Raw genomic sequence first — 14,825 nt, 5'->3', positions numbered from 1 at the left:
CGGGTCTGAAATATTTAATTTAATTGTATTTATCCTCATCCTAAAAGGATTTTAAACCATACACTGACAAATGACTGAAAACTTTGGAAATTCATTGATCAAAATGAGCAACTTAAAGAAAGCTAGTGTTTGTTTGTTTGTTTGTTTTTTAAATAAAAAAAAGAAGATAAATATAGATAAAGTAGAATTAAAATTGAATAGAAAGTGCTAGAGTTAGAGGGTCAAATAAAGGTGGAACAGATGTGTTTTTAGTCATTTCTTGAAGATGGTTAAGGACTCAGCTGCTCGGATTGATTTGGGCAGGTCATTCCACCAGGAGGGAACAGTTAATGAAAACTAATGAAATTAGTTAATGAATGTTAAAATGTTAATGAAACACATTTACAGTACATCTAAATGGTAATTAGTCGACATAAAATGGAACTCAAACCCCAAATTGGCAGTATAAACTGCTCAAATATCTGGATTCAGTCAGATTTACTGAACAGAAACTTTTTCAAGAACATTTTGTGAGTGTGTGTGTGTGTGTGTGTGTGTCTATAAGTGTGTGTGTGTGTGTGTCTGTAAGTGTGTGTGTGTGTGTGAGAGAGAGAGAGAGAGAGTGTCTGAGTGTCTAGTATCTGGGATGTTTTTCAAACAAACTGTATCATTTGTTTACTCCATTATTTTATGTTGCTTCATAAAAGCCTATATTTATAATAAAAGATTATCGATAAATAGGTTTATGGTGAATTTTCAATGCATTTTCTGTAAAACAATCTCATGTGTTAAACGGGTCTAATTGTGCACAACAAGGTTCAATTCTCACAATTGTAATACATTGGTTTTTTGTAAGGATATCCTTTGGTTATCACAATAGACATGATGATATACTGGAATCCCGATAAGGCAAATATGCTCGTGTCCTCCATGTTGGGCAAGTTTGCAGCCCCCGTCACAGTGGAATTTAAAGGCACATACCTGAAAACAGTCACAGAGTTATAAAACAACAGTTGTATGGAGCTGCAAAGATTTTTTTTAATGTTACCCAAAATCTAGGTGTTAGTTGCTTACCAGTCTTGTGACACAGTGATAAGCAGGCCAGACACCTGGGCTAGGATCAGCAGCACAGTGTGCAGCAGTAAACTAGACAGGACTGGCAGAGACAGAAGACTGGCAGCAGGTCGCTGGGGATGGAGCTCATCGCTGGGACCTCCCCGTCCCATCACTATAGCCAAAACGGTCACCAAAACTAAATCAAAAAAGAGGAACTGCAAGTCTCCCAAGTTTGTTTTCTCCTACAATAGACAAAATAAGCCACATAATTAACATTATTGTTAAAATGCCCTAATTACATCATTGTATATTTGGATATTGATTTCAGCTGATTAAAAAAAAAATTATGTAAAATGGACAGCAAACACTCACAGTGTAGAGAATAAGTACAGAGGCAAACTGGATCAGACTGTACAAAGCCATGTACTTGAAAAGACTGAATGATGTCACCAGTGAACACCGGCCTTCCCTGTTTAACGAGACATTGGATTTTGTTATATAATAATAATAGTAATAATCATCACCATCGTAATTTTATTATTATTATAATTATAAATAAATATAAATACTAATAAATAACATCATTATACATATTATACATTGATATTATTATAACAACTTGAGTCAAGAATACAATATCCAATTAAAAAGACTACTATTACTATTATTATTAATTATTTATTAAAAGTAATATCATCATTATCATTGTTATTATTAATAATAAAAACAATAAAATATTATTATTATTATTATTATATCAATGCATATAAATGTCTATTATATATTAAAGTTATAATAATAACTTAAGTCAAGAATACAATATCCAATTAAATAAATTATTATTGTTGTTTATTAAAACTAATCATCATCATCATCATCATTATTAATAATAAAAATAATAACAGTAATGATTGTTGTAATAAATTATTCACAATAACAACAATAATAATAATCACAATCATAACAACAGTTTATTAAATGTAATTAACAACAACAAATTATAATAAATAAAAACAAAATACATATATATTGATTAAATTATATATTGATAAAATACAGATATTGATCCTATTATAATACCTTAAAGGGGTCCTATTATGCTCTTTTACAAAGTCTTGATTTTGTTTTGGGGGTGTACTAGAACAGGCTCTCATACTAGGTTGTTCGAAAAACACAGTATTTTTCACAATGGTTAGATGGGTCAGTGTGTGTTGTGATTGGTTAGCTGGGCTAGTGTGTGTTGTGATTGGCAGCACTCGGCGCCTGCTCGGGAAATGTCATGCCCCTTACTATAGCCGCCTGCGAGCTTCAGTGTAAATATTGCGTCAAAATCAAATCAATTTGAGCGCGATTTAAACCCGGATGATTGTAACCACTCTAAGTTCGTCTGCCTTGGGAAAGCTAGCGTGTCTCCGACATAGTGATAACACTCGTTGCCTTCTCTAGTGCAGCTCGACCAGGTCTCGTCCCATTCGTCGATATTTGTGATATCACAAATCCCGGAAAATATGCGTTGTAGTCCAAACGAGTCGTTCGTTGTAGTTTTTGAAAATTGATTTCTGTTAAATAAAATATCTCCTTTTGAAGTGGACTTTGAGCTTTGTAACTTCGCAGATCTTTTTTATGCTCAAACAGCAACATACAGACTAACTAAAGTTGAAAAAGTGAAAAAGCATAATAGGACCCCTTTAAGTCAAAAACAATATTTATTATTAAATTTATGCATAAAATCCATGCATAAGAATGGTAAAACTGTGTTATTTACTTGATGAGTAGAGGCACGCAGCTAATGTTGTTAGACTTGGATGTGAAAGGAGATGCCACAGAGGCCTCAGCCTCAGACAACGACACACCGACATCAGCAGCCCTCAATGCTCCACAGTCATTGGCTCCATCACCACACATGCCCACCCTGTAACTACACATGAGTCAGGAGATATGGGCATTATATTCAATGTTACAAAGCCCTGCTAACAAATTCACTGGTTATGTATTAATGATCACTTATCAATCTACATTTCTGGCTGTCATTTCTACATATGACTCAAGCAAATGTACAATACCACAAAAACTGGACTCACTTGAGTTTCTGCAGTGCTTTTACCAGCTGGGTTTTCTGTTCTGGGGTCATGCGGGCGTACACTGTTCCCCTCATCAGAATCTGGAACACAATAACAAAGCACTGTCAATCTCCAGAAAATGCTTTGTGCCCACCAGTCTAAAATTGGAATGGATCAATACTCCTAAAACTTAATCTAAGTCACCTTGGGCAGATATTCAGGGAAATGATCACAAAGTGCCGCAAAGGACATGCCATTTATAGCCAAATGATAGCCAGCACCGTTCTGATAGAGACCCTTGTGGTACAGGAAGAGGACATATTAATCTCTTTGCTGTTCTGAATTAATAAAAACCTATTATGAGACATTACTATGTGATATGTCAGTGGTAACATCTGTAAAGCACTTAAAAGGTCAAATAAGCAAACCTGTGCTGGAATATCAATAGTCTCCTGAGTATTAATGGTGGCTACTGCACCATCTCCTTGATGAAACTGCAGTGAGGCCATTGAACTGGCAGTAGGGGGCGATGCATGAACAAAAATAACCTTCTCATGTGACAGCACCATTCCACACGCACATGCAACATTCACAGCAGTGAGAATATTGTCACCTGATAAGAGCAGAAAAACAGCATGACCAATCATTTTCACTTGAACACTTTTTTGTGTCTAAAATTTAACTAGGCTTTTTTAGATTACACGTGTTATTTTTGGACATACCTGTAACCATAACAGGCCGTAATTGTGCCAGTTTAAGTGTGCGAATAACTTCTGCGCTCGGAATATCAATAGTCTCCTGAGTATTAATGGTGGCTACTGCACCATCTCCTTGATGAAACTGCAGTGAGGCCATTGAACTGGCAGTAGGGGGCGATGCATGAACAAAAATAACCTTCTCATGTGACAGCACCATTCCACACGCACCTGCTACATTCACAGCAGTGAGAATATTGTCACCTGATAAGAGCAGAAAAACAGCATAACCAATCATTTTCACTTGAACACTTTTTTGTGTCTAAGATTTAACTAGGCTTTTTTAGATTACACGTGTTATTTTTGGACATACCTGTAACCATAACAGGCCGTAATTGTGCCAGTTTAAGTGTGCGAATAACTTCTGCGCTCTCTGGCTTCACCTGGTTCTTCATTACTAACAGACCCAGGAAGTTCATGTCTTTCTCCACCTCCACCCTACAAGCAAACATTTACTGTGAACATGAGGCAGCAGGCATGCATCTGTCTATTTTTAAATATCTATTTATTATATACATAATAAGTTAAATACACCAATGATCAAAAGTTATTAGTAATAATAATATTTCACAATGTTTTCACTGTATTTAAGTTCAAACAAATACAGACTTAGCATAACAGACGTTTTTCAAAACATTAACAATTCTTACCAACCCCAAATCTTTGAATGCTATTGTTTATAAAACAAAACAGCTGACCTTTCAACAGTGCTTAGGTCGGTCTCCTTAGTGAGGTGCTTGTAGGCAAATCCAAGGACCCTGAAGCCCTGGCTGGTATACTCCCGGAGAATGGGTGAAAAATGAGAAGGCACTGTCACAAGGAGAGCACAAAGACAGAACAACACTGAGTGCCAAAATAAATAGGCAGTGTTCCATATGCTCCTGCTCGTTCTTCTGAAGGTGATATAAGAACCAGGACAAGTTTTAAGGGTAAGGTCCTCACTACTTTCTCTACAGCAGAAGCTGGCAACCATTTCAGGTGCTCCTTTAAGGAATGTGACAGGAGAAGCTCCACCTGGACCAACGGTCACCACACTCATCCTTTGCAAAGAAGAGGAAAACGGGAATCGCCGTATGATCGCCACAGGCTGACTGACAGACTGAAAAACACATAAGAGGACAGGAAAATCAGGATTAAAACATTATCCTTATCTAGTATCTGGGATGAAGATAGTTGAACCAAAAATTAACATCATCCACATGCCGTTCCAAACCTCTAGACTTTATTTCTTCTGTAAAACACAAAAGATAATTTGAAGAATGTTGGGGTCCAAACAGCACTTGACACTATTGACTTTGAATTGTATGGACAAAAAAAGTTCAAAATATCTTCTTTTGTGCTCCACAGAAGAGATGAAGGCATTCAGGTTTGGGTGAACTATCCGTTTAATTCATAATCAAGCCCCAAAATTTCAAGTAATTTCTGTGAGCTTCTGTTGTCACACCCAGTGCCCATTTTCTTGTTCTGTATATGAATCAACTTACATTTCCTTGTGACAGGAGCTCAGATGCAGGAGGTCTCATCACTGCTAGCACTCGGTGTTTGCCAAATTCAGAATCAAGTCCCATCTCATTCTCTGGCTCTGTCAGTTCCTGTCATTTGCATACAAGATGACATCAAAGTTGCCATAAAACCAATCAAAAAACACAGATTCATATATCTGTCATATGTAAAAGACTTAAAGAAATGAGATGCAAATAGCTGAAATCATTCACTATCCATAATGTTGTTCCAAACCTGTAGAACTTTATTTGTTCAGTGTAACCCAAAAAGAGGAGTTACCTTTATGCTGTTTTTTGTCACCTTTGAAATTTGACAGCCCTTGGTCACTGTTCACTTTTAATGTATTGAAAAGAGCTACTGCTAAGTGTCTCATTCTGAACAGTGAGTTACCATTGATGTCCATTGTACGGACAAAAAACAGAAAAGTTCCACAGAAAAATATGAAGTCATACAGGTTTAGAAGGACATGACGGTGAATAGATAAGGAAAGAATTCACATTTTTGGCTGAACTATCTCTTTAGGAACATGAAACACTGCGAGAAACCAGCCATTACCCATCCAGTGGATTCTATCATTTTGAGCTCTAGTGGGTCTCCGAGTGCTTGACCCCCCAGCAAAGCCAAAGAATGGCAGGAGGCAAGTGCAGAGAGCATCAGTCCAGGAGGGAAAATGAGAGGGTCAGGGACCAGCTCACTAAATACTGCTCCACTCACTACCATCACGCCCCATACATCCAGACCCTCCTCTGTAAGAGTGCCAGTCTGAAACGATCACAGCATTCAGTCAGCTTTTAATAGCAATACATAGAACTTTGTCACAACTGTTTCATTGAACCAAAAGAAAATGAGACACAATTTCACTCTTTTACTGTCTTAACTTTAAAATTAGTTAAAAACACTGTAAGATCAATAGGAATTATAAACAAATGCCTTGAGCAGTTGCCGTTGACACAATATATATATATATATATATATAAAATATATATATATATATATACAATGTGGTGAGGATGTTTGACAGCAGCACATATAGGGAGTTATCATTCACTGGACAGGATCTTGATGTTTAGCAAGACAGCAGCAGAGATGATTCGCAAATGAAAAGCAGAGATCTTATCAGTCATGGCTAAACCTCTCTTGCACAATGCAGCCTCCAACAAACTCATTTTCTTCACTTTGAAACTACATGATGCTTGCAAGAATGCAATAATATGCTTAATAATGAAGGGATGAATTTAGAATAGGCTAAATCAGTAAAACGCCTTTGCTCTCACTACATCCTAAGTTTCTTTTTTTGTTGAAAAACGTATATACATTTTTGCTTTGGGAAAAAAAAAAAGCATTTTTTTTTTTTATTACATTTTACCTACCATAAAATACAAAGTCTTATTGAGTATAGTTTACAAAAAAAAAATCGAGTTATTATTAACATATATATATATATATATATATGCAACGCAATCCAAGGTTAATAATCTAGTAGTCAATAAACCTATCCATGTTAACTAGATTATGTGTAAAAGGAAGTGACATGGGGAGTTGTCACAAACTGACGGTAAAGGAAATAAGTTGTCTATTGGACTAGCCCAGGGCACTTATGATGTAATAATTACACAAACAGAAGTCTGCACTGAGTAATAAAACAAAGTTTATTTTAACAGCCTGAAGCTTAGGCTTTGAATAGCCAAATATAAGATTAAGCAAAGGCTTAATCTTAATATGCCTGAGTTTAACCATCCCTCCACAAGATATGAATCATCAGCACAGCATTTTTAATGAAGCAATAAAGATCGTTCCAACAAAGGATCTCCCGAAACCTTGTTCTCTCACCTTATCAAAACAGAAAAGTGATGTCTTGCCACAGATATTAATGCGAGGTGGGCTGATGCAGAACACCCCATGACGCTTCAGCCGATTCTGGGCGTAGATAGTGGCTGTAGTTATAGCAGCAGGAAGAGCAGGTGGAACTATTATTGTCACAATATCCAGAGACCGGATGACTAGCTCTTGCCAGGTTGTCTGATGACAGAAGTGGATACACAGCGAAATTAAAACGAATCTTGAGGTGTAATTATTTGTTAATAATTCAACAGTTTTTATTTCGGATGAAAGCATCTGAATCCAAATTTCTATTGTGAAAGAAACCTTGACTAACATTAGAGGGAAGAAAAAAAGTAAGATATGAACTTAAAACTACTTACATTGCTCTTTGAAATTATCACAATGCTATAAATAGTGCCGACCAGAGCTGAAATACAGATATTCATATCAATGAAGGCCCATATTCTGCATTATGAGACTAACAGAAACAAATGTCATTATATCACATACATATATGAAGCTTGCAAATAATCCAACTTACCCACAAGTCCTAGAAATAGAAGGAACTTCATAGCATCCTTGTAGAAGCGAAAGTCTAATGGCTGAGGGTAAAGGATAGAACTAATAAGGTCTCCTTTGGCAGTAAAAAACCCTGAGGAACATAAACAAAAGTTTGTCATAAAATGAAAGTCATTTTATGGCTTCTCTGTCTTCTACATACTCTACTGTTGTAAAATTTGGGGTCAGTATGATTTTTAAAAGTTTTTAAAATAAGTCTCTATAAAATACAGTAAAAATAGTAATATTTGGAAATAATATTACAATTTAAAATGACATTTTTTTTTTCATTTTGATATATTTTAAAATGTAATTTATTCCTGTGATGCAAAGCTGAATTTTTAGGATCATTAGACACATGATCCTTCAGAGTTCATTCTAACATGCTGATTTGGTCAAGAAACATATCTTACTTTTTATCAATACTGAAATCAGTAGTGTTTGTGGAAACAGTAATACATTTTTTCAGGATTCTTTGATAATTAGAAAGTTCCATAGAACAGAATATACTTGAAATAGTCATCGTTTATAACATTAAATCACTTTTGAGCAATTAAACATCCTTGCACAAGATTAATTCTCTCTTTTTTTTTTCTTTTTTTTTTTTTAAATACCAAACTTTTGAACGGTAGTGTTATAAATAAATGTATTTATTTATAAGTCACCTGTGCATGTTACAACAGCAATGGCCCCATTCCCAGCAGACCCGCCTCCTTTAGCCTGGATGAGCTGTGTGCCACAAAACAAAGTGTGTCTGCGTTGAGACTCTGGACTGTACGCGGCTGTAGACACAGACAATGGCGTCTTCATCTCTGGTATGCTCTCACCTGTCAGTGAGTACAGAACAAAAAGTGAGAACAGAAGAACGGAAAAGCATCTAAATGCATGTAGATTTACTGCAATGCACAATTTCAGAGGTGGTCTGTATTCTCTCACCAGTCAGCATGCTTTCGTTCACCATGCACTCCCCTGCCAGCAGGGCGGCATCACAGGGCAGAAGCAAACCCTCGGCTGGAATCACAATACAGTCCCCTGGAACCAGCTCCTCAGAGCTCACACACTCCTCCTCTGGAAAAACAGACAAACGTAGTTGCACAAAAAAAAACTAAGCAACACTGGAAACATTGTGCCTATTTGTGGCGTTTGATAAGCAGCTTCACCTCCAGTGTCTCTGCGCACGGTCACGTTCACTATCAACCGGGCCATGCTGCGGAGAGTGGTGCTTTGCTGCGGAGACAAAAAACAACCCCATACTATTTTAATTCACAAATCATCAAAAGAGCTCTGAAGACTCGAACATGCAAATAATATCTGCATACCTTACGGATCTCATAAAGGGACACGCCGATTGAAATTAAGGATATGATTAGGATACAAGCAGCATAATAATAGTATCTGTCTGACATCCACAGGATGATGCTGAACACCTGAAATATGTAGAATGGATTGAGAACCTGAAACAAAATACAGAGCAGATCAATATGTGAACCTTTCACAAAGCATTTCATTTACAAATCCAGTGAATGATGCCATTTAATCAACACACAGTGTTAATAATTGCAATATATTGATTTTACAGTGTTTTAAAATCATTATAGAGTTTTAAAAAAAGTAATGGAGAACAGGTCTACCTCCTCAAAGAGAAGTTGTAAATAAGACTTCACAGGTACATCAATGATATTGGCCCCAAAAATCTGCTTTCTGTAGGACAAAGAATGTGTAAGCATTTAAAGCATCTAAAAAGCAGTTATGTTCATTGCTCATACAGGCATTAAAAGGGTACAGACCTTGTGCTTTGGTCTGCTTTACTCAGTCCTTGCTGTCGGCCATGCAGGTCAGCGCAGGTCCAGCCTTCATTGAGAATGCTGGAGACAGAAGATCATTTAGTACCTCACAATTTCAGACAGCTTTATAACCTTAAAGGGGTCATATGATGCTGCTAAAAAGAACATTAATTTGGGCGGTGTTATGCAAATCTTCCCACATAGTGTGGTAGATATGTGGGGGCGTGTTCGAACGAGCCGTTTTAGGTAGGTGTGGCTAACTCTTAACTTTTATAAAGAATATCTCTTTGGATTTGAGACTTTAGTCTTTGCAACTTTACAGATCTTCTTTATGCACCAAGAGCTTGTAACACTCCAAAGAGAAAGGAAAAAATGAAATCGCATCATATGACCCCTTTAAAGAGAGGAAACCAACACATACATAAAGAAATATGAAACGGTACCTTGCTTTGCAAAAGGCTCCTTTTCTGGCAATCCATATGTAGCGCATGCCCTCAAACACATAGTATCTGAGCAATGTTTTCTAGATGAAAGAAAAACAAGATACGATCAAGCAGATGGTCTCAAAATGTACATTACACCGTCTGTTTTGACTGCCCTTATGTTACCTTTTCACTGTGTAGCTGCACGGTGTCTCTCCATTCGTTCTCATCTGCTTCTCCTACTGCAAACTCCAAACTGGAAAAGTTCAAGCGCTAAATTAATTGCTCTATAAACGTGATAGAATATTATCTAAGTATATAATTAATGTACAAACAAATAAATACAGTAATGAATTTTTTATTAAATTTAATAAAATTTTTATTCAAATCTGAATAAATTCATTTGAGTATAACAACTACTACCACGACAGAAATACTTTTTAAATTTTATATAATTATTTTTTACCATTTAAATACTATAGACTTTTTCTTGCATTACAGCAATGACAATTTAAGTGTGAAAAGGCCTAATTGTCATGAAAATAATGTCACAATGAAAACTTTTTGTAATGGGATTAAAATGAATTAAAATGTAACTAAAATACTGTAAAATTACATTGTTACATTAAATTATTCACCAATGACATTAAAACATTTTCATTTTGGTGGTAAAATTCTGTATTTGTATAAATATAAATATAGCGCTATGTTATAGGTTTGCACCTTCACAACTTTTAGTAAAACAGTTACAAATTATTTTAAAATACAAAGAATGGGTTAACACAAGTAGCTGGTTCCTTTCTGAAAGAAACTTTTAAAGCACTTAAATACAAAAAGGAGAAGCATGAGTAATAAATGTACTGCAGGTCTCACCTGCCTTCCTCAATCTCCTCTGTAAGTACATCTACAACAAACTGCTGTCCATATCGGTCCTGTCATAAACAAATAAAAAGTATCCTTCCTTATTATGAAAAGGCTGTGATTTACTGTATATTCTTCTCCCACTTGAAAATATTTCAAGAACCAGTATCTAAAGTCTCAGTGAAACAAACTTTAATACCTTTAATAGTAAAACATCTGCCATTGAAATGGGACAGGATTTGCAGCGGGCCAAGATGCCGAGGCGAGGGCGCCAGTTGAAGAGCACTAACAGCAGGCCTAAAGAACATACCGCCCCAATACGGCACAACCACACCTTCCAGCACACCCATTTGTACCCCTGAACATCCTGAGAAACAAATCACATGATAAAATGATCAGTTCTAGAATAGCAAGAAACTTATTTGGATTTTTCCAACATAGTACCATATGTGAGACTGCACTGAGCTCCTTGGGTCTTGGATCCTTTATGAGGGGTTCTGTGTCTGGGGAGGTCACCCCATCCAGCTCCGGACCACAGCTCCCTAAAAGACAAGATCCGTAATTAGTCCTGTTGAGCAGTAGTTACTCAAGACATTAATGCAAACACACTTTATAACCTGTGTAGTGTGCACTCCCTTTTTGTAAATACAAGAATAGACTCTACCATCATTATATGGCGTCACTGTCTAGCTGTGAAAAATTTATGAAATGGCTACTTGCTTATTTAAGTTTTGAAGAAAGGTTTGTAAAGAGGTTTTAAAAGGTTAAGGCTGAGAAACTTGAGAGTCTGGCGTTTTTCCTCTTTTTTCAGGTCATGTGCTTGCTTTGTGATGTTTCTACACAACCAAAAATGCTGACTTTCACTTTACAAATCCTTCATACAAAAGTGAGAAACCACAAAACAACAAACTTTTAGCACAAACAACTTGATTTTTTAGCGTTCCAAGATTTAATTGCGTTTAGGTATTTTGAGACACTGCGCTGACAATACTACAATATACATATAAAATATTTATACAGGTGGGCTGAAGGATATTCGTAAAGAAATGAACTATTTTAGCAGCAGAAACTGGGCAATACAATGGAAACAAAATAGAATACAGTGCAATTTAAAGAATCTTTTATAGCAGGCTTATGATGCAGAGCTTGAAATACAGGTTCAGCCAGCTCAGTAAAGCAGAGAAGACAACAGACGAGGGGAAATAACCAGCAGTAAATGTGCTAGAAACATAATACCCCTTTCAACACATTATTTGTGAAGTCAACTGACTTTGACTCAACATAATGTAAAATATGCCCTATTATAGTTTCAGACAGCTCTAACAATTAAAACGATTACTGTTTAAAATTCTATGTGCTAAACAAATACAGGTGTATTTGTCAAGAAAGGCAAAAGATCTTACCACCCTTTGGTCTTTTTCCTGATGCAAGTTCCTAGCAAAACTAAAAGCTAAAAAATATTAACCACCAGATTTTTTCTACGACATTATAGTTCCTTTTGGCTGAAATATCCACAGTAAACCTGAATGTGAGATAGGAAATGCAAACGTTTACTTAAACCAAAGCAGTAGCGCGAAAACTCCGCCTACATTCCTCTATAAACCGGTGGTGTGCTTTCAATACCGTAAAATACTGATGGACTCATTTCCGCGAATCGGTTCTTTTGAAGAGTTAGATTAGAACCGGTTCAAATCAATTCGTTTATTTTTTATGTCATCATTACGTAAATACATCACCACATCAGCGAGGCTTTAAAACGTTTCAATTTAACGATATGTACACGCAAATAGATTTTTTTTTTTAATAAGGGCTGATAAGTTTAATAGTGTTTAATAGAGTGAAATTTTATCCTAGGCAGTTTTTTTTTTTTTTGCAGCAATGGCTCACTTCATGAAGAAAAAGATGACTTAGAACCTAAAAATGCATTTATATTCATACTAATATATTTACATAAGTCGGAAAATTTTGTTTGGACGTTTTAATAAAATGTTTGACGAAAATGTTTGTGTTATGAAAATCAAGCCTCTTTCGTATGGGTGTTGATAAAAAAAAACACATGTATGTTTTGTACCATTACTGCTATTCGCCTACTCTATAAACCGTGGGTGTGCTTTCAATCCCGTAAAATACTGATGGACTCATTTCCGCGAATCGGTTCTTTTGAAGAGTTAGATTAGAACCGGTTCAAATCGATTCGTTTATTTTTTATGTCATCATTACGTAAATACATCACCACACCAGCGAGGCTTTAAAACGTTTCAATTTAACGATATGTACACGCAAATAGATTTTTTTTTTATAAGGGCTGATAAGTTTAATAGTGTTTAATAGAGTGAAATGTTATCCTAGGTAGTTTTTTTTTTTTTGCAGCAATGGCTCACTTCATGAAGAAAAAGATGACTTAGAACCTAAAAATGCATTTATATTCATACTAATATATTTACATAAGTCGGAAAATTTTGTTTGGACGTTTTAATAAAATGTTTGACGAAAATGTTTGTGTTATGAAAATCAAGCCTCTTTCGTATGGGTGTTGATAAAAAAAAACACATGTATGTTTTGTACCATTACTGCTATTCGCCTATTAAAAGTAACTTTTTGCTTCATCATGTTTTCTCAACCGATCGGAGCGATTCAGACAGAACCGTAAACTCATCGTTTGTAACGCCGTTCAATCGATTCATTCAACTGAACAAATGTATGACATCCAGTTTTATTCATATCTCGTGCGAAAGAAATTTACAGCTTGTAAATACACAAAATTATGGATTAAACTGCAGTCTAGAAGACCTATTGGGATGCGGCTGTTTCATATGTTCAGCTCTAGTGATATTTCATTTAACGTTAGTATAGACATGCACAGGCGAACTGCACTTACCCATACCTGGTGAATCCATATATGAACTATAACGTGAGTGCTAAAGGCCATACTTTTACTCTAGGGCCATAATTTTTATTACACATTATTACCGCATAAACTAACAGTTTGTGATTCAAGTGTCAGTTCTCTGAATGTGACGCCATGTCTTTCTTCCTTTACGATCTTTTGTCATCTCACCCATTCAACACTGCCACCTAGAGGACATCACGAGACTTACCTTCTCTAAATCTAATTTATTCTGCAGAAGCATGCACTTCACTACTGTACTATAAAACATATCTTCTAACCTATGCAGCGCACACAATTTGTAAACAAATGACTGTCATCTGAAACATGCAGATATTTGTATATATCTTTATAGCAAGTATAGTACATTACGTGTACAGTTCGAATCTACCACACAAAAGACAAACTAGGACACAAGACAAATGTTACACTATTATATGTTAAATATTATGCCATTTTTACAGGTTCCTGCATTTGGATAAATTCATGTACAGTATAACTACAATCAAGTTTAAATGGAAATGAAATGCAGGTCCAGTTGTAGATTTACTGTTCATTAGCAGTAAATATAGGTCTCCACCATCAAATAATGTAAAAGCTAAATATCCCATATTAGTGACCACTCCATGCTGAATTCACACATTTACACAATAATTTAAACCATTACATTCATGATATTTCCTGCATTAACAAGTCAGATGGCAGACGATTTCTTTTCTTTGTAAGTGGCCATCATTTTCTTAATTTCTGCTATGGCTTTTCCAGGATTGAGTCCCTAAACAGAAGAGAGGACATGAACAGATTAAATTAAATACAGAAAAAATGGGAGACACTCAGAGGCGGACAGTAGTGAAGTATTTTTTACTTTACTCAAGTAAATTTAAAAAGTATCTGTAGTTTATCAGAGTGTTTTCCTTTGGAAAACTTTACTTCACTACATTCCAAAGCATAATGTCATACTTGTATTCCATAAATAAAAGTTGTTGTTCGTTTTACCTTTAATACTTAAGAACATTAAAAATGTAGTACTTTCTTGTACTCAAGTAAATCTTTTACTTGAGTAAAAGTAAGAAAGTAATAGATTTCTAATGTAATTAAGTATTAAATTATATTTAATATGAAACGTAGTGCAGTAAAAA

The 14,825-nt window shown here is 35.6% G+C and overlaps 2 protein-coding genes across 2 annotated transcripts in view; both read right to left on the bottom strand.

The window, feature by feature from the left end:
• The window catches only part of LOC107737536 (probable cation-transporting ATPase 13A2), a 16,511-nt gene extending 2,754 nt beyond the window's left edge, over window positions 1-13,757 (bottom strand). Inside the window, exons 1-27 of the mRNA XM_016549043.1 lie at window positions 13,678-13,757; window positions 11,244-11,341; window positions 10,999-11,166; window positions 10,812-10,870; window positions 10,125-10,194; window positions 9,960-10,039; window positions 9,520-9,597; window positions 9,364-9,433; window positions 9,052-9,186; window positions 8,893-8,959; window positions 8,669-8,800; window positions 8,398-8,559; window positions 7,716-7,826; window positions 7,555-7,601; window positions 7,184-7,372; window positions 5,909-6,115; window positions 5,335-5,442; window positions 4,793-4,949; window positions 4,549-4,660; window positions 4,164-4,288; window positions 3,524-3,708; window positions 3,300-3,392; window positions 3,117-3,196; window positions 2,801-2,953; window positions 1,408-1,504; window positions 1,054-1,277; window positions 809-960 (exon numbers count right to left, since the gene is read on the bottom strand). Of these exons, the coding sequence (XP_016404529.1) occupies window positions 809-960; window positions 1,054-1,277; window positions 1,408-1,504; window positions 2,801-2,953; window positions 3,117-3,196; window positions 3,300-3,392; window positions 3,524-3,708; window positions 4,164-4,288; window positions 4,549-4,660; window positions 4,793-4,949; window positions 5,335-5,442; window positions 5,909-6,115; window positions 7,184-7,372; window positions 7,555-7,601; window positions 7,716-7,826; window positions 8,398-8,559; window positions 8,669-8,800; window positions 8,893-8,959; window positions 9,052-9,186; window positions 9,364-9,433; window positions 9,520-9,597; window positions 9,960-10,039; window positions 10,125-10,194; window positions 10,812-10,870; window positions 10,999-11,166; window positions 11,244-11,341; window positions 13,678-13,696 (3,178 nt within the window). The 5' untranslated portion in view covers window positions 13,697-13,757. The remainder of the gene's footprint in view (window positions 1-808; window positions 961-1,053; window positions 1,278-1,407; window positions 1,505-2,800; window positions 2,954-3,116; window positions 3,197-3,299; window positions 3,393-3,523; window positions 3,709-4,163; window positions 4,289-4,548; window positions 4,661-4,792; window positions 4,950-5,334; window positions 5,443-5,908; window positions 6,116-7,183; window positions 7,373-7,554; window positions 7,602-7,715; window positions 7,827-8,397; window positions 8,560-8,668; window positions 8,801-8,892; window positions 8,960-9,051; window positions 9,187-9,363; window positions 9,434-9,519; window positions 9,598-9,959; window positions 10,040-10,124; window positions 10,195-10,811; window positions 10,871-10,998; window positions 11,167-11,243; window positions 11,342-13,677) is intronic.
• LOC107737535 (succinate dehydrogenase [ubiquinone] iron-sulfur subunit, mitochondrial) overlaps window positions 13,499-14,825 on the bottom strand; it is a 5,735-nt gene continuing 4,408 nt past the window's right edge. Inside the window, exon 8 of the mRNA XM_016549042.1 lies at window positions 13,499-14,461. Within this exon, the coding sequence (XP_016404528.1) occupies window positions 14,381-14,461 (81 nt within the window). The 3' untranslated portion in view covers window positions 13,499-14,380. The remainder of the gene's footprint in view (window positions 14,462-14,825) is intronic.

This window comes from Sinocyclocheilus rhinocerous, unplaced genomic scaffold (genome assembly GCF_001515625.1).
Source record: "Sinocyclocheilus rhinocerous isolate Xijiao unplaced genomic scaffold, SAMN03320098_v1.1 scaffold72, whole genome shotgun sequence".
NCBI classification, from domain to species: domain Eukaryota; kingdom Metazoa; phylum Chordata; class Actinopteri; order Cypriniformes; family Cyprinidae; genus Sinocyclocheilus; species Sinocyclocheilus rhinocerous.
The sequence above is the reverse complement of the archived record's forward strand: the minus strand, read 5'-3'. Positions and strand labels throughout refer to the sequence as shown.